The sequence below is a fragment of the Haliotis rufescens genome, unplaced genomic scaffold (genome assembly GCF_023055435.1).
Source record: "Haliotis rufescens isolate VD_foot unplaced genomic scaffold, xgHalRufe1.0.p SCAF_7, whole genome shotgun sequence".
Classification (NCBI taxonomy): Eukaryota; Metazoa; Mollusca; class Gastropoda; order Lepetellida; family Haliotidae; genus Haliotis; species Haliotis rufescens.
In genome coordinates this window covers 39,969,467-39,992,878 of record NW_025964361.1, presented here as the reverse complement: position 1 = coordinate 39,992,878, position 23,412 = coordinate 39,969,467, and the positions used below count along the sequence as shown (strand labels likewise).

At 43.3% G+C, this 23,412-nt stretch overlaps 1 protein-coding gene across 11 annotated transcripts in view; it reads left to right on the top strand.

Annotated features, from left to right (window-relative positions):
• LOC124144211 (inverted formin-2-like) overlaps nucleotides 1-23,412 on the top strand; it is a 137,468-nt gene that overhangs the window by 85,836 nt on the left and 28,220 nt on the right. Inside the window, exon 1 of one of the 11 annotated variants that reach the window (XM_048387342.1) lies at nucleotides 13,201-14,114. The exons of the other annotated variants lie outside the window; for them this stretch is intronic. Coding sequence (XP_048243299.1) covers nucleotides 13,682-14,114 — 433 coding nt within the window. The 5' untranslated portion in view covers nucleotides 13,201-13,681. Of the gene's footprint in view, nucleotides 1-13,200; nucleotides 14,115-23,412 lie in introns of those variants that run through there. 11 annotated transcript variants of the gene reach the window in all.

Genomic DNA, 23,412 nt, shown 5'->3' with positions numbered 1-23,412 from the left:
ATGGTTTGTTCTTGGGTTGGTGAGGGGCGGTGGGGTAGCCTGGTGGTTAAAGTGTTCACTGGTCACGCCGAAGCACCGGGTTCGATTGAACACATGGGTACAAAGCTCCCGAGGTCATATTGCTGGAAAATTGCTAAATTCGGCGTAGAAGTATACTCACTCATTTGGATTGATGACCAACAAGGGGACACGCTTGGCCAAGTTGTCTTAGGCGCCGCAATCCGCTGTGCAGAGTTGCCTCCCTTGGGCATGCCAGAAACCGATGATCGTGTGTTCGAATCCCGGTTCGCCCCGATTATGTTTCGAGTTTACCCAGACCATACCCGTGCTCGTTGGTTTCACCAAAGTGGTAAACGTCAAAGACCTGCATCACTTGAGGCTTTCCTCCCACAAAAAATTGATACGCCGTGATATACCTGGAATACTGTTCACCTCGGCGTGAAAGGGCAAGTTCACACGGAAATTAACCTATTTTTCTTGTACTTTTTCCACATTAAAAGTGTTAACCTAGAAGTGTCATAGACAAAAATATAAAAATATCACAATTAATTAACATATTTTTCGCATTAAAACGATTTATATTTTTCACATTTACCAAGTGTTCTATTTCCACAACAAAAACACCATGGCTTATGCCCCTTGCAATATGACGTCATTGGTGCCAATTGATAAACATTATGACGTCATCATGCTTTGTTAGAGCCGCTTCACGTGGTGTAGGTCTAGGTGTGTGATTCTAGCGTCTCAGATGCCAGCCAGCATAGTGTTATGCTGAGTCACCACTGCGCCGGAGTGTGTCGTAGGCCATGTTGTTTTACCGCAAACTGGTACTTGATATCTTTTGCGTTGAGAATAGACAGGGACCCAGTTGAATTGGCACCAATTACGTCATAATCTAAGGGGGATAACTCAGGCCTGTTTAGCTCGAAAAACGAAGGCCTCATAACGGCATATCATTTTCACACTATTGTGAGCTTCCTACTTTCACTGTGAAAAAAATGAGTGTATATTTTCAAACACAGACACTAATTAATTCTAAAATTGCGTTTTGTTTAGAAAAAGAAAGAAAATGATTTTTGCGTGTACACTTCCCCTTTAAACTAAACTCACTTACTGATGACCAACAAGGGTAACGGGCTCCTAGCTGTGACGTGGGTTGTGGTAAGGGTTGCTCATACTATCAACCAACAGGTTGAATCGTCCAACCTGAGACATTAAGCTCATCTGGCCATGGGGATTCGAACGCCAGCCTAGCGCCCCTACTCCGATAAAACCGATATTTCAACCAACGACCAAACTGATAAATTTCGCAAATTCTACTAAACCGCTCAATAATGATTCTAAGCTATTTGAACAAATAGTACGTACGCTTACAATTTCAACAGCAAATGAAATGTGTTCAAGTTGGCGAAAGAAATAACCTACATCACAGCCCTTACCATGGATTACAGATAGGGACAAATCGACATGAAGCCCTTGGCTGTGTCCGATTTTTTTATTGACGTATAATTTTAGTTTTAATAGATTTGTTTATCACGAAGCGGTCGTCTGTACATGTTAATAACCTAAATAGACGCCTGGCGATCCAATTATATTTCGCCAGTGTTTGTTCGTGCACGAATCCGTTGACACTTATTACATGGCTTCCTGTCTCCCAAATGAGGACTGCAAGTGCCATACGTCAGCTATACTCGGTGTCGCTATACACAGAACCTGATATGTATAGCAGCAATTAAGAGCCGATATACACCTACGATGACTACTTCTTCCGAGTGCATGCTCATATTCCAATCATGCATGTATATTTAATTGTCAGGTGTCTTGTTAAAAAGCACCGTTTATTTTTATAACACATGTGTCCCTTTTGACTTCACTATAAGATTAAGCTGACACGGTGTATATCGCTGATGTGTGTGGAGTTCAGTCCAACTCACCCACTAACGCAGTTATTTTAAAAGACAAACTGGAACAGCGTTTGATTTTTAACAAGTCATTCATTAGCTATAGTACGTACTGGTGGCTTAATGATACAAATACAATGGAACCTCGTTTGTACGGAAAACCCTACAATCCGGACGATTGTCCGGTAACGTTTACATCTGTAGGCTGATTCATGATTCGTTTATCCGGTCACTTGTAAATGTATACGATTTCACCGGGAAGGGACCCGCCCAGATAAACGGGGTTCGCTGTAGGCGAGATATGGTCACCTGCAAAAGGCCGGAATAAAAAATAGGAACAAAGATTTACCTTCTGCAAAATGTACCTTTACAGCCGTGTCAGCCTGTTATCAAGGTCGTATATCTTATTTGCATTTAGAAGTTATAGTAGGAAGTAATGAAGTCACGACGAACTTATGGATTTCAACTTTCTCATCCCCTCTGTACGTGTCTGGAAAGTACAAGTACCCTTTTCCAAACACGTGTCTTATCCAGAGATCATTAGCATTGTCCACGGATCTTTTAAATCAGTGGGTATGCTATTGAAAACAATGTCCCTATAATGGATCGTTTCTTCAGAATCCTTGCAATTATATATCCGCGACTGTCGTAAATCTAGGATATATTTTGTAAAGGGGCTCACAGATGGTTTGTATATTATTATTTTTTAAAGATTATACGAGCGCTTCTGGTGGGGCTGTTTTCACACACGGATACCTAAGCGAGTCAAGATTTATACCCATATACAGTGGGGTTACTTTCGTCATCACATCACGTGGTATTGTCACCTGGTGTCATCTAAGGTCATAACCCGAGAAGGTTGTTTACGATGACACCTGCATGTTTTTATTTGGAATTCACCCAAGTGTGTCCACTCTAATCCCAAACTGAATAACACAGTAGTAATATTTGTCACCTCCGTCGTAAAGGTGTCATTAGCGCCTTGTCAACAGACAATTGTCCTCCGATGACCGTAAACACCCAAATCCCCTGATTGTATACAGTAAGCGTTTATTACTTCATCGCCAAGACAAGGCATGTGTAGCGTCTTCGTGGTCATATCTGGGTTGAGGTTAAAACGTAGCGAGGGAATGAACGTTGCTAGACGCCGCAGTTAATATTCATAGGTACAGCTGCTGAACGTATCGTGGTCTAGTAGATAGAGCGTCTGTCCGTAAAATGGATGGTCGATGGTTCGATCTTCGGCCGTGTTATACCTAAAGACGTTAAAAGATGGTACTTGTTGTTACCCTGTCTGGCGCTCGGCATTAAGGGGCTAAAACAAGGACTGGTCGGCTCGGAGTCAATATACTGTGTCTGAGTGGGGTATTCATGTTAAACTGCGGCATGGTATCTCAGTGTGCTAGCACTATAAATCGGCCGGACTAGTACACAGTAACTTAGTGCGCATAAGTCCGGATAAGTACAATCATCCACACACTCACTAACATTAAACCTCATCACCTCGCCTTGCCTCGCCTCGCCTCGCCTCGCCTATAATGGCGGCTTGGAAATATACGAGTTTACAGGAAACAATGACTGATAGCATGAGCAGCGATATATTGTGTATTGCCTCATTAAATAACGCCTAAAGCAAGCGAATCCTGCTGTTATTTAAAGATGGGTTGCCTTTTGTTCGACAGTTCTGTAATCGTGTGAAACATATGCCATCATATAGTGTTTTTATACATTTACATCCAGCTATACCGATCGCCTATTATGTTTAAAGGCCGAAAGTCCATGGAATTTTATTTCCGGAAGTGCTTACGTGATAATTCAGTCGACCTAATCAAGGACCATGAACAATGTGATCTAACACAGTTCTTGTAAAAAACAGTTTCAAAATCTATTGTTAAAACATGTGAAACAGTTTCGATTAATTTCTGTTTAAGTTTCATATATGTTTACGTTTTTTGAAAAATGAAAACAAAAATTTCCTATGTATTTGCTTTGTGAAAAGATATGTTAGAACAAAGGGGACGCCCTGGGTCGCAGACCAATTACAAGATAAACGTGTTTTTTTCTCTCTTTTTTTGTGTGTGAGAAATCGTTTAACTTCCTTGTCAGGGTTACTGAAAACGGGTACTATTTCACAAAAACAGATAAATAATAAGCATAACCCTCCACAATCACTTTGTTGGATTATTTGTGAATTTCAGACTTATTTTATTTATGTAGGAACCATTGTACTAAATGCACATTGATTCTTATCGACATTGTCACTGGTGACTGACCTTTTACATCCTCACCGTTGTCTGACTGCTGCCACGTCGCCATCCTCTCTCCCACCATGTCATCGAAGCCAGCACGGTGGCACGTTCACACTGTTCCTCGATCAGGGCTGGTAGAGTTAGAAACCTTCCTTGTACCATGACTACCATGTACGCATAAATATGCGCCTCCCACTGCTGCACAGGTGTGCCTTGCGTTTATGGGGCGGGCAGTTTACGTCGCCTCCAGTGGTCAGATTGTTCCGTGATCGGTCGACGCTCTGTGACCGTTAAGTCACCAGGGAAACATACTGTGATAGTTCCCATGGGACGGACAAAACACGAAGGGCTACATATATATTGTAATTATTCTATGTAGGATAAATAGCATTAAATGTAGGTAGGGGAAAAGATTCATGGGGCGATGCGAGCGATCTACACAACTTGTGTTCAGGGGTCGAAGTGGGGACAGTCCTCAATATAGCTTTGATGTAGACTTTTGAATAGAAAACATGTTTATAGCCATATATGTAAATATAGAAATCCTCACTTGATAACATTCAGGTTTAGGCTTATGTTCTTTCATTCAATATTTAGGTGCTGTTATTGAAAATAGAAGATTAAGCTTAATCATTAGAGTCGCACTGTATTTTAACCTCACCACTGGCACATTTAATTTGGATATGATGACATGCATCGACCAAGTCAGGAGCCTAACCACCCGACCCCGTTAGTTGCCTCTTACAAGCATGGGTTGCTGAGTCCCCACTCACCCTCCACTAACCTCTATTTCGACCTTCACCTCTCACTCTTACACTTACCTCTATTTCGACCTTCACCTCTCGATATACTCACCTCTATTTCGACCTTCACCTCTCACTCTACACTTACCTCTATTTCGACCTCCACCTCTCACTCTACACTTACCTCTATTACGACCTTCACCTCTCACTCTACACAGACGTTTATTTCGACCTTCACCTCTTACTCTACATTTACATCTATTTCGACCTTCACCTTTCACTCTTACACTTACCTCTATTTCGACCTTCACCTCTCACTCTTACACTTACCTCTATTTAGACCTTCACCTCTCTATATACTTACCTCTATTTCGACCTTCACCTCTTACTCTACATTTACATCTATTTCGACCTTCACCTTTCACTCTTACACTTACCTCTATTTCGACCTTCACCTCTCACTCTTACACTTACCTCTATTTAGACCTTCACCTCTCTATATACTTACCTCTATTTCGACCTTCACCTCTCACTCTATACTTACGTCTATTTCGACCTTCACCTCTCACTCTACACTTACCTCGATTTTGACCTTCACCTCTCACACATTTCCGCTTCGTAGCGACATAGCGCCTACGTTCAAACATATTGCCCTTTTAATCCATGATTACCGAAAACTAGCCTAATTTTATTTGAGTACCTGATCGTATTGTAGAGATATGCTGAAATCGTATGTTTGAAACTGCAGTAGGTGTTTCTTGTTTAACGCAGCGCTCGGCGGTATTCTAGCTAGATGACGGCGGTGAGAACCACACAAACCAGTGATTTATATAACGAGCTGCGTCCTACACCGTCAGGGTCACCGAACCTGCCCTCCCTGTAGACTCTGACGACAGTTTTCCTCTTTATTCATGAAAATTCTGTTCACGTACACGTGGATATCCAGGTTAGAATTAGTCTTCAGCATGCTATTCTTGCAACTAATGGCATAGGGTGGTCAGGCTCGCTCATTTGGTTGATGCATGTCGCTGTATCCCAATTGCGTAGTTTAATGCTTATGATCCAGACTCGATTAGTTTCAGACCGCCCTCATGCAGCTTGAATATTGTGTTGTGGCGTTATACAACAAACAAACATTTGTTGACGCCGTGATGTACTTGAAAATATGTAAAAAGCAGCGTTAAACTCACTTCAGCCTATAAATATTCGAGTATAGACCAGATAAACCAGTGACTGGGCGCATGAGCATCGACCCACGCCATCGAGGCACGGTGAAATGCAATTAACCACCGAGTCTGGTCTGCGGGTCACTGGTACTGGGGGTCTGGTCACTGGTACTGGAGTCTGGTCTCCGGGTCACTGGTACTGGGGGTCTGGTCACTGGTACTGGAGTCTGGTCTCCGGGTCACTGGTACTGGGGGTCTGGTCACTGGTACTGGAGTCTGGTCTCCGGGTCACTGGTACTGAGGTCTGGTCTCCGGGTCACTGGTACTGAGGTCTGGTCTCCGGGTCACTGGTACTGGTGTCTTGTCTCCGGGTCACTGGTACTGGGGTTCTGGTCTCCGGGTCACTGGTACTGGGGGTCTGGTCACTGGTCCTAGTGTCTTGTCTCCGGATCACTGGTCCTAGTGTCTTGTCTCCGGTTCACTGGTACTGGAGTCTGGTCTCCGGGTCACTGGTACTGGTGTCTTGTCTCCGGGTCACTGGTCCTAGTGTCTGTCTCCGGTTCACTGGTCCTGGAGTCTGGTCTCCGGGTCACTGGTTCTAGTGTCTTGTCTCCGGGTCACTGGTCCTAGTGTCTTGTCTCCGGGTCACTGGTCCTAGTGTCTTGTCTCCGGTTCACTGGTACTGGGGGTCTGGTCTCCGGGTCACTGGTCCAAGTGTCTGTCTCCAGTTCACTGGTCCTGGAGTCTGGTCTCCGGGTCACTGGTTCTAGTGTCTTGTCTCCGGGTCACTGGTCCTAGTGTCTTGTCTCCGGGTCACTGGTCCTAGTGTCTTGTCTCCGGTTCACTGGTACTGGAGTCTTGTCTCCGGGCAACAGGTACTGGGGGTCTGGTCACTTGTACCGGAGTCTGGTCTCTTGGTCACTGGTACTGAAGTCTTGTCTCCGGGTCACTGGTACTTGTGTCTGGTCTCCGGGTAACTGGTACTGGTGTCTTGTCTTCGGGTCATTGGTACTGGGGGTCGGGTCTCTGGATCACTGGTACTGGAGTCTGGTCTCCGGGTCACTGGTGCTGGTGTCTTGTCTCCGGGTCACTGGTACTGGGGTTCTGGTCTCCGGGTCACTGGTACTGGTGTCTTGTCCCCGAGTCACTGGTACTGGAGTCTTGTCTCCGGGTCACTGGTACTGGAGTCTGGTCTCCGGGTCACTGGTCCTAGTGTCTTGTCTCCGGTTCACTGGTACTGGAGTCTTGTCTCCGGGCAACAGGTACTGGGGGTCTGGTCACTTGTACCGGAGTCTGGTCTCTTGGTCACTGGTACTGGAGTCTTGTCTCCGGGTCACTGGTACTTGTGTCTGGTCTCCGGGTCACTGGTACTGGTGTCTTGTCTTTGGGTCATTGGTACTGGGGGTCTGGTCTCCGGGTCGCTGGTACTGGAGTCTGGTCTCCGGGCAACAGGTACTGGAAGCCTAATCCTCCCCGAAACCCAAACGGGTCAAACACAACAAAATAAATATTAAAACATGTTCAGTAGAAAATCACATAACGTTTTGTTTCCATGCTTTATTTCAAGCTTGAATACGAATTTGAAAAATACATGTTATGTCATCCGTCAGCCATTAATCGCAACAACAAGAATGACTCCACACAGTCTCTTATTGTTATGTACTGCCGTATATATTGGTCCTGTCGTAAAACCATCTTCGCTAAAGCATTCATACCACACCGATGACTTCCCAAGAGGAGATCAATCCACATAGTTCTATCATTAGACTTTTCATTTACTCGGGTCAAATTACGAGCTCTCGGACCTACATAAACGTCTTCCCTCCTTTGATGTGTCAATGGTCGTACTGCAGCAACTCTGGTTAAATATCCACGTAACGAGGAACGTATGCCCCCTCTCAAACTCCCCAGGGGGGAAAAGTGGCCTCAAGTGGAACTATTTAACTTCAAAAAACGAAACTAGGCTTCGTGGCATCCTATTTGTATATATAGACAAGTACACCTGTACCTGTCATCATCCGCTCATATGAATGAACCAGGGTCATCAAGGTCACTGTTATATCGGACCCGTGAAGATCCGAGTTAGAACAGATCATCAGCAATCCAGGCTTGCCATAAAAGGCGACTATGGTTGTCGTTCGAGGCGACTAACGGGCTCGCTGACTTGGTGGTGCATGTCATCGTATCCCAATTGCGTGTGTCGATGCTCATGATGTCAATCACTGGATTGTCTGGTCCAGACTCGATTATTTTTCAGACCCCGTCATTTTGCTAGAGTATTGCTGATTACGGCATTAATCAACAAACAAACAAAACACTATTCAATCGGTACATCTTAGTAAGATATTATTGTTTTAAGGTTATAATCGAGCCGTACTCAAAGGCTTAAACACCCAAAGTAACACATGACTTAAACAAATTATTACTCGCGTCTCGCAAAACAATCATTGACAATTAAAACATATATTTTCGATGTTGTTCAGTGTTCTGAAAACACAAAATATTTATCTCCATTCTACCATGACAGAATTAAACGCGAACTCTTGGATGGTACAACTGCCGCCAAATCGGCTCTTTCAGTCAGAGGTGTTATTGTGGTTTCAAATCTCTGAGTAACCAATCAGAATCAAGAATTGTCCAAATTCATGGTAGAATTTAGTAATCGTTGTATGGTGCACTGTGTTTTTATATTTCACAAAGTCGACACTGAAGCTCTTTGTGATCTGGACCTTGATAGCAACCCTTCGGTTTGATACCTGTATCTCACTGCGACACTATGTTTATTTTCTCCTCATTCTTTATCACATTTGAATCGCATTTCGTTTTTATATGTAATCGCGTAATTCGCATTTCGTTTCCAAGGTAATCCTAGTTTTGTATTGTGTTCCTTATCTGAGGAAACTCGTGTTGGTGATTTATTGGCGCTGTGTCCGGTAAGATCACCATGTTCAGCAGCTAGAGAAAAGGTCTTGGTCTGTGAGCCAGCATGCTATCCTAATCCAGTAAATAATGTCACTTAAGTGATCTTTCTACAACAACGGCCTTTTGCAGAATTGCAAGCTAAGAAACTACTGTTGTGGTATTTTCTATGCAACTCGAAGCAAACACAATGAGCGTTGTGGGCGGCCGTTAATTCTGTTCTTTCTGAAGGAAAGGTGCTCACAGCATTTGGCGTGACATATTGTTTCTCGAGTAGGAGTATATCTGCACGACTGTTAAATAAAGATAGAAACGTTACGTGCGTATTATCTGTTTGTCTTTAAAACTTACCTATTTTTCAGACTTGCTTTCGATTATATTTAGTTTTGCATTTGACGCAGAGGGTTTGAGGAGGGCCCAAGTACGCCCAACGCTTGTCGTAAAGTGGAACTCTGCTGGTGTCAGGGGGCCACAATGTTAGCGTGTAGTCGTGCAGTTGATGTTGGGTTGTATTTTTGTTATTTAACGCCGCACTCAGCAATACTCCAGCTGTATGAGTCTGTCTGTCAATAACCAGACAATTCATCATGTCAGTGATCATGAAGGACAAGGCATAAAAAAACACTAACCTTACTGTCGTCATCAAGACGTTCATCTATAGTTATGATACCACTTGTCATATTAAGTATATGGCGAAAATAAACCGCGAATGACAGTGTTGCACGAGACGTTCATCAGTTGCTATCATATCAGCGGCGTTTGGTGTTTCCGGTGTTTGTATTGTTTGTTTTTAACGCCCCTCAGCAATATCTCAGCTACATGACGGCGGTCTGTAAATAATCGAATCTGGACAAGATAATCCAGTGATTGACATCATGAGCATCGATCTACGCAATTTGGATACGATGACATGCATCAACCAAGTCAGCGAGCCTGACCACCCGATCCTGTTAGTCTCCTCTTACGACACGCATGGGTTGCTGAAGGCCTATTCTATAACCCGGATCTTCACGGGTACGGAATTTATTCGGCTACGTGGTTGGGCAATAAGTACGGACATGGGTAAATGGCCTAAATTAAACATTAATCACCCTGTAAAGACTCTCACCTATAGTTAACTTTCTCATAAACCCGTAGGGATTTCGGGTCACAATTTGACCCCAGCTACCTCCTCATGGTCGTATGAGGCGACTTCATGGATCGGTGGTCAGGCTCAGTGACTTGGTTGATGGCGTGTCAGCGTACCCTGACGGCGGGGATCATCACTGGATTGTCTGATCCAGACTCAATCATTTACAGGCCGCCGTAATTTAGCTGTAATAGTGTGGCTTCAAACAATAGTCAAATTAAACATTCTCAAAGCTTTTTTGGGTATCCGTTTTTAAAATAATTGTCGGGGCCCATGGAGTCTGGCGAACTTCGATAAATCAAGTGTTGACTTGCCAGCAGGTTTTCTTTTAAAGAAAAAAGACAAATGGTTAAAAACTTCCATACTATCGATCAAGTTGTTGCCATGTATAAATATACCACCAACACCACTCGTTTATGATAAATCATTTCAAACAATTACTGATCTGAGAAGCTCAGAACAAATGGGCGTGGGCTTGTTTGTATGACAGATCAGAGAATACGTCTCCCTATGATTGATGATGGATGAACATTTCTACGAGGAATGAATGTTGTTTAACGCCACAGCAGCACTTTTCCAGCTGTATCAGGCGTCCTGTAAGTAATCGGGTCTGACTAGACAAACCGATGGTTGATACTATGAACAACGTCCCACGCATCGGGATACGATGACAAGCAATTAGTCATGTCACCGAGCCTGACCATTCAATCCAGCTCACTCGACTATTACGACATGCATAGGTTACTGGGGACTCCCAAATTCCCACGGGGACTGGGAGATGTTAGTGAGAAGATCTATTATCTGCAGTGATGAAAAACAGAATCATCTGACATGTCATCCTAAATGTGTTCTGTCCGGAGGACGGAAGGGGGATGGATCGATCCCCGCCCGCGTCAGAGCAAAAGGTGTCAGAAGATGGCACTTGTTGTTACCCTGCCTGGCGCTCGGCATTTAGGGGATGTCAGTTGGCTAGCACTTAAAAACTGACATTCATCGGCACACACACACACACACACACACACACACACACACACACACACACACATACACACACACACACACGTGCATCTATCTTGAAAGAGGACGTTATTTGTTTGTTTGTTGTTTTACGCCGCTCTCAGCAATATTCCAGCTATATGACGGCGGTCTGTAAATAATCTAGTCTGGACCAGACATTGACATCATGAGCATCGATTCATGCAGTTGAGATCGATGACATGCATCAACCAAGTCAGAGAGCCTGACCACCTGATCCCGTTTGTCGCCTTTTACGACAAGCATAGTCGCCTTTTACGGCAAGCAAGCATGGGTTGCTGAAGACCTATTCTACCCCGGATCTTCACGGGTCGAAAGGAGACGTTTAACTCACCTCATGTCACCTCAACGTCTCAACAGATGAATAAAACATCCAATCAATGTATTGCCCTATGTCAGCTGATCTGTCTTCTAACCCGAGTCCTGTCTGTATCCCGTATTGATCTAACGCTGTAGGTCACCAGGTACACCGCGTGACTAATAGTTTGTTTCACACTTTAAATTAATATTATATAGCATAGAAAAAAAATTCTGTGATTGGATTTATATGATCCAGAATTGCTTTTATTGGTACGACTTCTGAAGTCGGAAGTGCAAACCTTTTGGAAACTGAGGCCTTGAGATCTGACATGTCAGCATGCGCTTATTGTTGCACAATTGACCTGGTCGATGCAAGTCCCGCCCCGACAACCCGGATGAACGTGTAAACTGGTTTCATGAACAATCAGGAGTATTGCATGCTACTCAACTTTTGATAGGGTTATTATGACTGTCCTGAGTTGTCCAGGGTGTTAAAGGTATTATCATGTAACTAGTTCTCGAATGTTGACGCGGACCGGACCCATTTTCCTCTTCCAGTTAATATACATATATATACAATTCAATACATTGAAAGATATAACTAAATGTCCCCTTGACATGTTGAGTAGTTTTCCAAACAGATACAACAAGTGTACCATTGAAGTCTAATCGCTTTGACCACAATGGCGACTGAGTATGAACATAACCTGGGTTCTCACACTTTATCGATCACTGGTTGACCCAGGATTTGCACTATCGATCACTGGTTGACCCAGTCTTCTCACTGTCGACCACTGGTTGACACAGGCTTCGCACTGTCGATCACTGGTTGACCCAGTCTTCTCACTGTCGACCACTGGTTGACCCAGGCTTCGCACTATCGATCACTGGTTGACCCAGTCTTTGCACTATCGATCACTGGTTGACCCAGGCTTCGCACTATCGATCACTGGTTGATCCAGGCTTTGCACTATCGACCACTGGTTGACCCAGGCTTTGCACTATCGATCACTGGTTGACCCAGGCTTCCCACTATCGACCACTGGTTGACCCAGGCTTTTCACTATCGACCACTGGTTGACCCAGGCTTGGCACTATCGACCACTGGTTGACCCAGGCTTGGTCCAGGCATGGCCATTCATAGAAGGAGTGGTGAAGCTGTAGGAATGATTGCTGAATATTCCACTAATTCGTCATTGAATCTTCCGAAATTCGGGCCCAAATGTTAATCGATCTTTTCCCAAAAAAGATACGACGACGGGACGTATGAGTTGCTTTCAGCAATATGTATTTGCAACCCCACTATGAAGGACTTCAGAACCATAAGGGTAACCGAACTCGGGTCTTCGCCGTGACAGGCGAACACGTTAACCCCTAGGCCATCCGCCGCTCCACGCGATGAAAGAATGGGCCCATGTGTAGTCATGTATTCACGTAAATCACCATTAATTTCATGATGCCAGGTCGCCCTTGTTGTGAGGCACACATATATCTGTCACTCACAGACATGACACAGATGACAGGTCCTTCGTCATTAATCCTAGAATGACAAGATATAGGGTAAGACGTAAGGATAAACATAGAAACGAATTAGATCAAGTCTGTTCCAGCAATTGAGAATTATCAGAACTCGCGTCAACCACCAGCCACTTACGGAGCCGCTAGGTCACGTGACCTGTCACACACTGTGGGTTCGTTTAAAACTCTGAATGTATCGATCGAGAACGAACGCGGCATGCGGTTTACCACATCGGCTCCGCACTGCTACCTGACTTCGTAAAGGCAGGATGCCTATCGTGGGAAGAAGTGGCCTCCGCTTAATGTTTTGTGTTTGATAGACGAGAGTCCGGATTTTTACATGATACGGCAAATGTGAAATTGAGAAACTGTTACCATGGTCACACTGGCCTCATTTCTTGACAGTGGATGATTTAGAGATTTCTAATTTATAGGATAAAAGTTGTCACGTTCACCTGCAAGTTTCACGTCATACACAAATCAATTATCGGCCAAGACGCTGCGGATGTTTGTGTGAAGAAAGAAGACCCTACATTCAGACTTTCTCGGATTACATTCGGTTAGACTCGTGTGTTCTTTCCACTATGGATTAAACATGTTGACAAATTGAAACGGGATTTATCATTGTGGTTGACTCAAGCGTACCATTGACTAATCCCAATAACAAATGTATCTTCAGTATCCAGTCGTGTAGTACCGCAGTACCCGGGTTTAAACGGACATGTTCCTGTCCACCGTCCAAGACCGTATGATGATACCCCGGGGGGAGAGTCTGTCCGATTTGGACGCGGACGTTGGGGAGGGGGATTGTGTAAGGAGAACGCGGTCTCTGGAACGTCTTGCCGACGTTGCTTACGACTGCTATCTCTCCCACTCGTGTGTCTATTTTCTACATCACCCCAGCGTGGCCAACTTAGCCAGACTGAGGAAGAAACTCAACTCCGATGACAAACAATGGATGGTGGACTTTCTGGACCATCATGGTCTGGAGTTGCTGTTTGAATGTATGGGAGAGCACCTGGGCCATCATGCTAGCTTCTACAATGCCGTCCTCTGTGTCGAGTGCGTGTTATGTGTCAAAGCCTGTATGAACTCTGCTATTGGATTGCAGTGTTTAGTCACAAGTGGACAGTTCGTAACCAAGTTCGCAATAGGTATGATTGATTTGTTTTTTCCGGTTATTACGAATTCCTAAAAACCGTTAAAGTTATTCCCGTGTACTACCACTACCGGGGAATTAGAATTGCGTTCAGTATATCCGAAGTTCGTTATTTCCATGAACAATTACATGTATTACCACTCCCGGGGGATTAGAACTTCATTCGTTATATTCTCATGAACATTAACATTGATTACCGAGGGATCAGAATTGTTCATTTTATCCGAACATTATAATTATGTATTGCATTAAAATATGTGCTAAGCATTAACATCCACAGATGCACAAGTGGTCCAGTAAACGTTATATAAGGTGCCGCAGTTCACTATGAAGAATTATGTCCCTTAGGTGTGGCAGGATCCTGTGATTGAGGTACCAATAATCACCCTGACTGTAATCATACCCGGGCTAGTAGGTTTTACCAAAGTGGCAAACTGCTAGAACATGTACTACGTACTTTCCTCACACATCAAGCTGACACGCCTCGATGTAACTAACATCCTGCCTCAAACGGCATGGAACTCACTCACTCACTCACTCAGAAACGTATATTTAGGCCTTTACACCCCCTTGACGTTATCACCGCATCTCCTTGCTTTCAGTCAGCTTGATGTCTATGTTTTATAATTGGCTGTGTGTACTTGTACTGAAACACTCTGTAAACACATATTCGATTTTTTGATAATATTTGGCAAAATGGCAACAACAAAAAATAAAATTGTTCTGGGAAATGAGGCATGAGATAATCCAACAACAATGTCGTCGAATCTCATTCGATGTGTTTGGAGATGGACTTGATCACAAATTTTTTTTTCTTTCTGATTTTGAGTTAAAGTTGATAAGACCCTTGAAGATCCGGGGTAGAATAGATCTCAGCAACCCACACTGGCCGTAAAAGACGACTGCTTGTCTTAAGAGCCAACTAACGGGATCGGGTGGTCAGGCTCGCTGACCTGGTTGATGCGTGTCATCGAATCCAAGTTACGTGGATCGATGCTCATGCTGTCAATCACTGGTTCGTGGTGTCAAGACATCCGTCATATAGCTGGAATGTTTCTGAGTGCGCGTTTTCATTGTGTTTCAGTGTATATATTCAGCTATTAATTATGATTCCAGTACATGTATGCACATGGCATTTACTACCATACACAATATATCAGTTTACACTTCCCTGGCTGACTCACTGCAGCATTAAACTCCATATCACAGCCTCTCTACCAGCCCAGTAGATAGAGAAACTAGCTTCATAATGCAATGCTCTGAACAGGGTCATTCAACAGTGTCTCACACAATCAGGTCATTCCAACATTTCTCTTAATGCCTATGTTGTCATTATGGTTTGCGAATAAATTGCAAGTATTTCTCGGCTTGACATAGGAAACGCTGAAATAATTGTTGTTTATTACCCGAGGGCTTCTCAAAATCGATATGTCATGTTTAAGTTGATGAACGGACGAAATCGTGTATTTTCTTAAACACTACTCATTGCTATATGTTGATACGAAAAATACATGAGAAGCTAACTGCCGGTTCTAGATTATTGATTATACATGGTTTGTTGGTTTGTTTGTGTTTGTTTGTCTGTTTAACGACGCACTTAGCAACATTCCAGTGATATGACGGCGTCCTGTAAATAATCGAATCTTGACCAGACAAGCCAGTGATTCATTGTATGACTCGCCTAAGGCGCTTGCGACCTTCCATAGTTGCGACCCTTAGGCATGCTACTTACCTTTGATCGTGGGTTCGAATCCCAGATTCGCCCTGGTTATGTTTATCTAGGTGTGTCAGCAATGTCTCAGACCTGTATTCATTCGGGTTTCCTCCAATATCAAGCTGACACTCCGTGATATATATACTACTCGAAAAATGTTAAGGACCACCCAATTATTTCATGTTACTGCAGTCAATGTGTCATGGCATACCAGATAAACTATAGTAATATGAAAGAATCGGCGGTCCTTAACGTTTGTTGAATAGTATATGTAACTGAAGTACTGATAAGTGGTGTTTCAACCCAACTCACTCACTCACTCATAGCGCTGTGATTATTTGCTTAGTTTAACGTGAATTTGTGGAACGTCATCCACATTAGTTTAATATGAGTGAGTGAGTGAGTGAGTGAGTTGGGTTTAACGCCGCTTTTAACAATATTCCAGTTATATCACGGCGTCTCAGCTTAATGTGGGAGGAAAGCCCGAAGTGATGCAGGTCTCAGACGTTTACCACTTCAGTGAAACCCACGAGCACGGGTGTGGTTCTGACAAACCTAGAAACATAATCGGGGCGAACCAGGATTCGAACCCACAATCATAGGTTTCTGGCGTGCTCAAGGGACGCAACTCTGCACAGCGAATCGTGGCGCCTAAGACGACTGGGCCACCCGCGACCCTAGTTTAATATGAAGTGCGGTTGGTGTTTAATAGTGTTTAAGGGTAGAATGTAGTTGGCTGGCTTAATGGCAGTATGGTTTGAAAAGCAGGGTTGTGTGTGATAGTAGAGAAGTGTTCGATGATCGAGATGTGTTTCACTGTAGGATGGTGTTTGGTGGCGGAGAAATGTTTGTTGTTGGGATTCACAGCGTGCAATGATAGGGTGATATTTGGCGTAGCATGGCTTAAGGTATGAAGGGATTTTGTTTGAGAAGATGTTTCATGGAAGGAAGTTGTTTGATGTTAAGCGTTGGATTTGTAATGAGAATGTTATTTGACGTTCGGGGATGTTTGAAGGCAAGTAGGTGCTTGATGGTGGGGATGAACATGTACAACGGTAGTTAGGTGCTTCATGGTAGTGATGTGTTTTGCGGTGGGTTGTGTTTGACGGTGTGTGTGTGTGTGTGTGTGTGTGTGTGTGTGTGTGTGTGTGTGTGTGTGTGTCTGGGGGAGGGGGTGTTATATAAGTGGTTCCGCATGGTAGTGGCGGTATTATCTCGAAGGTAGGAAACCCATGCTTGCTGTAAAAGGCGACTAACGGGATCGGGTGGTCAGGCTCGCTGACTTGGTTGATGCGTGTCATCGAATCCCAATTGCGTGGGTCGATGCTCATGATGTCAATCACTGGATTGTCTGGTCCAGACACGATTATTTACAGACCGCCGTCATGTAGCTGGAATATTGCTGAAATATTGCTGAGTGCGGCGTTAAACAACAAACAAACATATATTATCTCGAAGGTAACCATATGAATGCTTACAGCTCATGGTTCGTGATGAATCGTATGACGGTTTACACATAAAGACAAGAAACTGGGTGAAACTGTTTCTTTAAGACAGATATGATGTTCATATAAACCGGGTTACAGACCGCCGTCATAAAGCGGAAATATAGTGCGGCGGTGAACAATAAACTAATTAAAAAACATGAAGAATTCTCAGTGGACCATAGTTCCATATACTGGAGTAATGCCAATTGAATAAGATAAACACCTTTTTTCTATATCCTGGAATTTAGAGGCGGACGTTGTCAACACCATCACCATCACAACTCGGCCCCCCAACCACCCAACAACCTTAAGGCCCCTCCCAAAATTTCACACGATAAAAAGCGAATCTCATTAACAACAGTGTAGTTTGGGGGTGGTCAACCGGAGGAAGTTGTACCGATGTGTTGACACCGCCAACGATTCTCACGACCACGAAACACTCCAGTTCTTCACTGTCTCGCGTTCAGAGGGGGGCATCATCAACGGACACGGAGCTTTATTGGAGGAACTGACCCATGTCCAAACGGGGCTTGCAGCTCCGGGGGTGATGAACAATCAAACTACACAGCTGAAACATTGACCCCGATAGTAGCCCAAGGTGTTAAAAAGGACACAGCGTTATTAACGTCATCAGGTCTGGTGACAAATAAGCTGATGTTTTTAACATATCAATTCACACTTGTGTCAGCACCTGCTACAATGACTCATTAATATTTATTTCGTCATACTCGTTTGTGGAATGTTATAAGGATTAAAATATATGAAGCGGAATGCTGCATACATGTACAACCTAAATGCAGCCTTGCGGGCAATTGCCGTTGTAGGCGTTTATGTATGTGTGTATTTAAAAGCATGTTACGGCGTACATATTTCGGGTTAGAATAGGTCCCCAGCAACCCATGCTGGTGGTAAGAGACGGACCAATTGATCTGCATGGTGGTCAGGCTCGGTGACTTGGTTGATAGCGTGTCCTTGTAACCATACGGCGTGGATCGATGCTCACAATATCAATCACTGGATTGTCTGATCCAGACTCGATTCTTTACAGGCCGTCGTCATATATCCGGAATATTGCGGCGTTAGGCAAACAATCAAACATTGTGTCATCGTACGTTCACGTATTTGTTGAGCCGGACGTTTACAGTGGAAAACGCAGATTCTTGATTTCACTGCTATGTTACATGGGGCTCAGTCGCTACCCCATTTATTTATTAGTATTAAGGTTATGTGTTATCGGTGTAGGAATATTGAAAAAACACCATAGGTTCACAGAAACAAGCGTGAATTTATTCTTCTTGTCTCTGCCGCTATCTTTTTACAGGTGTGAGTACTCTTTTATAGTCTCATTAAAAGTTCCTGAGTCATTTGCTATTGTTATCCACCCCGAGACAGCCGCGAATTCCCCTGAGAACACGACTGTGAAAAGTCTTTTATTGTCTAACCGGCCATCGAGACCGTCTAAATTTGGCCACGAAGTACTTCTGGCGTCAGAGTGTATGGAAGCCCGTGAGGGCCATATTAATCAAACAGCTGCATTACGGAAACGTTTGAAACAAGACAAACAAAGAATTTAATTATCAGCATCACATACAAAAATATATACTGCTCAAAAGAAGTTAAGATTTATTTTTTAGGCATGCCATATTTATTATTGTATCATGATGATCTTTCATGCCAAGCTATTTTTGAGAATTATATTAGATGCAAGTATTGCTGGAGAAGTTCAGACATGGTTATGCATATCAGATCTGTCGTTGATTTATGATATAATTTCACAACTGCATCCGAATATAGCGTGTCACAGAAACATCACTCACAGTGCCGTGGGCATCACATCTCTGAACTGTTGGTTGTGTGGGTGGTCTGTGGCTTATTAATCAGGCCGATCTCTCATCCCAGTCGTAATGTATTTCTCATGATCATTTACGCTCTAACATATGTGCTAGGGACTTTGGTGTCTCAGTCGTCTCAATTCGCTGTGTGGAATTGCCTCCCTTAGGCGTCCCAGGATGCTATGTGCTTGGTTTCGAATCCAGATTCTACCTGTTTATGATCATGGTTGTTGTGTAATGAAGTCACCATTAATTACATCTTTGATGTTGTTTGTTTGTTTGTTTGTTTGTTGTTTAACGCCGCACTAGTAGACAGTCTTTTGTCCAAATACAAATACAGATGTAAACCTCTGAATATCACCGGCAATAGCGTCTATTATTTAGAGAATCCCACAGAAATTGATAAAAAAAATTGGTGCTGATTGAAACTAGATCGTGCTCTCGATTGCCACAAATGACCTTTTCAGAAGCAAGCGCACCGTACAGTGTGTAGCATTTCAACATAAAGGTTGCATTCACCTCACTGGTGTGGACATGTAGGTGAACAACCAGAGCAGGTTCCCGACAATACATTCACATTGCGAAATGAATATATTTCGATCATCTAGTATAAACTGCCCGGCAAAAGAAAGTATACGTCCATGTTTGATGGTGGCTAGACATGAAACACAACAAGGAATGGTTATTCCATGATGGTATATTTCTTTCGGGTGTTTGTTTGTTTGATTGTTTGTTGTTTAACGCCGCACTCAGCAATATTCCAGCTATATGACGGTGGTCTGTAAATAATCGAATCTGGACCAGACAATCCAGTGATTGACAGCATGAGCATCCATGAGGTATCACATAATTCAAAAGGACGACGTCAGTTTTAGATAACAGACTATCATGTTATAAATAAGCGATTTCTGATTGGTTGTCATATTCAGCATACGCGGGACAAATTTTCACACATCAGATATCAATTTGCAAATGTCTTCACTCGCGCAAATGGGTTCGAATCCCGGTTCGCCCCGATTATGTTTCTAGGTTTGTCAGCACCATACCGTGCTCGTGGGTTTCACCGAAGTGGTAAACGTCTGAGACCTGCATCACTTCGGGCTTTCCTCCCACATCAAGCTGACACGCCGTGATATAACTGGAATAATGTTAAAAGCGGCATTAACCCTCACTCACTCACTCACTCACTTACGCAAGCGGCTGTTGATAAATATATAAACAAACGTATGTTGGTGTAAACATGAAGCTGCTTAGCAATTCCCTTAAAATCACTCATAAATCTTGCCTTATGATAACATTTTCAAAGATCATGGCCGTTGTCATGTTGCAATGATTAATGTGTTAATATGACAACTCCACTTGTGTTCACTGCGCATTGAACAGCACATTGAGAGCTTTAACTCTATATCGCCCCACCGGACTGCCGGACATATCCAATAACACATTCACTTAGTCGTTCCGACACAAAGTTAACACTGTATGTATATCTCGTGACCTGGTCATATATGAAAACTGTGGCATTGAAACGTTATTACACTGCTGCGTGTCGGAATATAATTATTTTATTTATAGTCCAATTAAGGACATTTCATAGAATAGTTGTGGCCCAAATATGGATTTTTATTCTAAGATATGAATTTCAATATTCATCTCTTTGATCAAGAAACCTTACTTCAACGATAATTTTTATCTAAATGTTTTATGTAGTCGATATTCTATTTTTTTCACAAATCGATACGTTTTTATAAGCACCGCTTATTGACATTTGGCGATCCCAAATGTTCGACCACATCGAACAACTCAACGCTGATGACAGCAAGTCTGAGTTCGAGGCACGAGACCCATAAAACCCCACCCACTGCTTGTAATGCTACCTGCTGCAGCGCTAAGTGGGACCTTGAGTCGGGCATCGTATGTCACGTTGTTATTTCACGACTGCCCTCGATACGTGGACAGTGATTCGTGATAAAGTTTTAACACTCGTGTTCTTCTTAAAAAAATACTAAATATCAAAGCATCGGAGTATCTCAGGTTTTAAATCGAGAGGCTGCATATTGCGCAACAGTGGTTGTCAGAGACAAAATGACGTTCTTGATTTTTCTGACAAACATCCATTAGTACATATTTTTTTGTTCGTGGAAATAAAACAAGAAACAAAGGTATCTGTTATCGGTGCAGTGAATACATCATTCCTCATGATTTAATTAATAAGCATGTGACTGAAACACGTGGCGCACATTCGCTGAGACAGCGTGACGAGGGTGTAGAGAGGTTGTGTGGGAGATGCGATGCATAGCTAAAGAGCACTTGTCTGAGCATGGCCTGGTATTACATTAGCATATTTGAAAGTAACGTTTCGTTTGCACTAAATTATTCAGCAATGCTCTGAAGGTATTGTCAAAGAGAATGAAAACTGTGTTTGTGTGTTTTCTCAAGGGGAAGAATGACACAGTGACACTTATTAGTAATTTGTTTTGACAACAGGAAGCTATTCATGTTGTTGTATATGTTAGTGTTGTGATACCCATGACGTTATGTGTTTTGTTGTTGTGTATATGTCAATATTTACTTGCTTCTCGTAGAATAGCTACAGTGTTTTGACGATAACAATTGTTTCAAACTATTAGACATATATGTCGCAATACCTCTGGATTTCAATACAGAGAATGATTTCACTTGATAATTATATTTCCATTTTTTTAAAAGTTACATTTAGCCTTTGCGTGGATGGGGTAGATTTTTGTGTGTGTGTGTGTGTATGTGTGTGTGTGTGTGTGTGTGTGTGTGTGTGTGTGTGTGTGGTGGGGGGTGGGGGGTGGGGGGGGGGGGTGGGGATTTCGCTGTACAATGATACAGTGTTATGTATATATACCAAACTATACCTATATAAGAGTTAGTGGTAATGCCCTCTAGCCTAATAGAGGTGATACGGGGTTTAACGTCGCGTTCAAGATGTTTGCACTTACAAAGATGGTTTTAAAGTACCAGATGCCGTGCCGCAGATTAACATGGATACCTCATTCAGACACAGATGCCGACTCCGAGCCGACCAGTCCTTAGTATGACGTGGCCGGTGATCGAACCACCGACTGCTGCACTCCGGGCAGACGCTGTATACTCGGTCCTACTACATTAAGCGTTGTGGCGAAAATAGTCATTGTTATCATATGAACTGAAACTAAGCAATGACTTGGATGGTTCACCTGACACAACGACTCTCCCCGTGACTGACTAAGATACAGATTTAACGAGCGCTTCAAGCGGTTCCTGATTTCGCACCCTCTGCTGGAACACCGTTTACCTTGTGTTTCAGAGGCAGCCAAGTAGATGTTTATCATGAAGAAGTACAATAACATCATGTGCACAAACAGAAACTCCATTTATAACATCGCGGATAGACAACAGCTTCTCAACTGCCGGGCAAGAGACAGTATACACTTAAAAATTGGAATTGACCAAAACATTTCAAACGTTTCAAAATGTCACTAGGCTGAAAACAGTCGCCGAAACACTGCAAACTCCAAAAGTCCAAAACACACCAATTACACCCGTAAGAGTCCCGTGAAGATTCCGGGCCAGAACTGGTCTCCCGCAACCCATGATTGTCGCAAGAGGCGACTAACGGGATCGGGTGGTCTGGCTCGCTGACTTGGTTGATGCATGTCATGTTATCCCAATTGCGTAGATCGATGCTCATGCTGTCGAAACCGGATTGTCTGGTCCAGATTCGATTATTTACAGACCGCCGTCATACAGCTGGAATATTGCTGAGTGCGGCGTTAAACAACAAACAAACAAACAAACACCCGAAAGAAATATACCATCATGGAATAACCATTCCTTGTTGTGTTTCATTTTTAGCCACCATCAAACATGGACGTATACTTTCTTTTGCCGGGCAGTTTATACTAGATGCTCGAAATATATTCATTTCGCAATGTGAATGCATTGTCGGGAACCTGCTCTGGTTGTTCACCTACATGTGTACACCAGTGAGGTGCATGTAACCTTCTGAAAAGGTCATTTGTGGCAATTGAGAGCACGATCTAGTTTCGATCAGCACCAATTTTTTTATCAATTTCTGTGGGATTCTCTTAATACTAGACGCTATTGCCGGTGATATTCAGAGGTTTACATCTGTATTTGTATTTGGACAAAGGACTGTCTACAAGACAAATCTCTATCTATCTCGGTTGTCTGGGGGGCGCTAAAATCAATATTTCATTATCAGTAAGAGCATCGCAGTTACAAGCAGTTGGC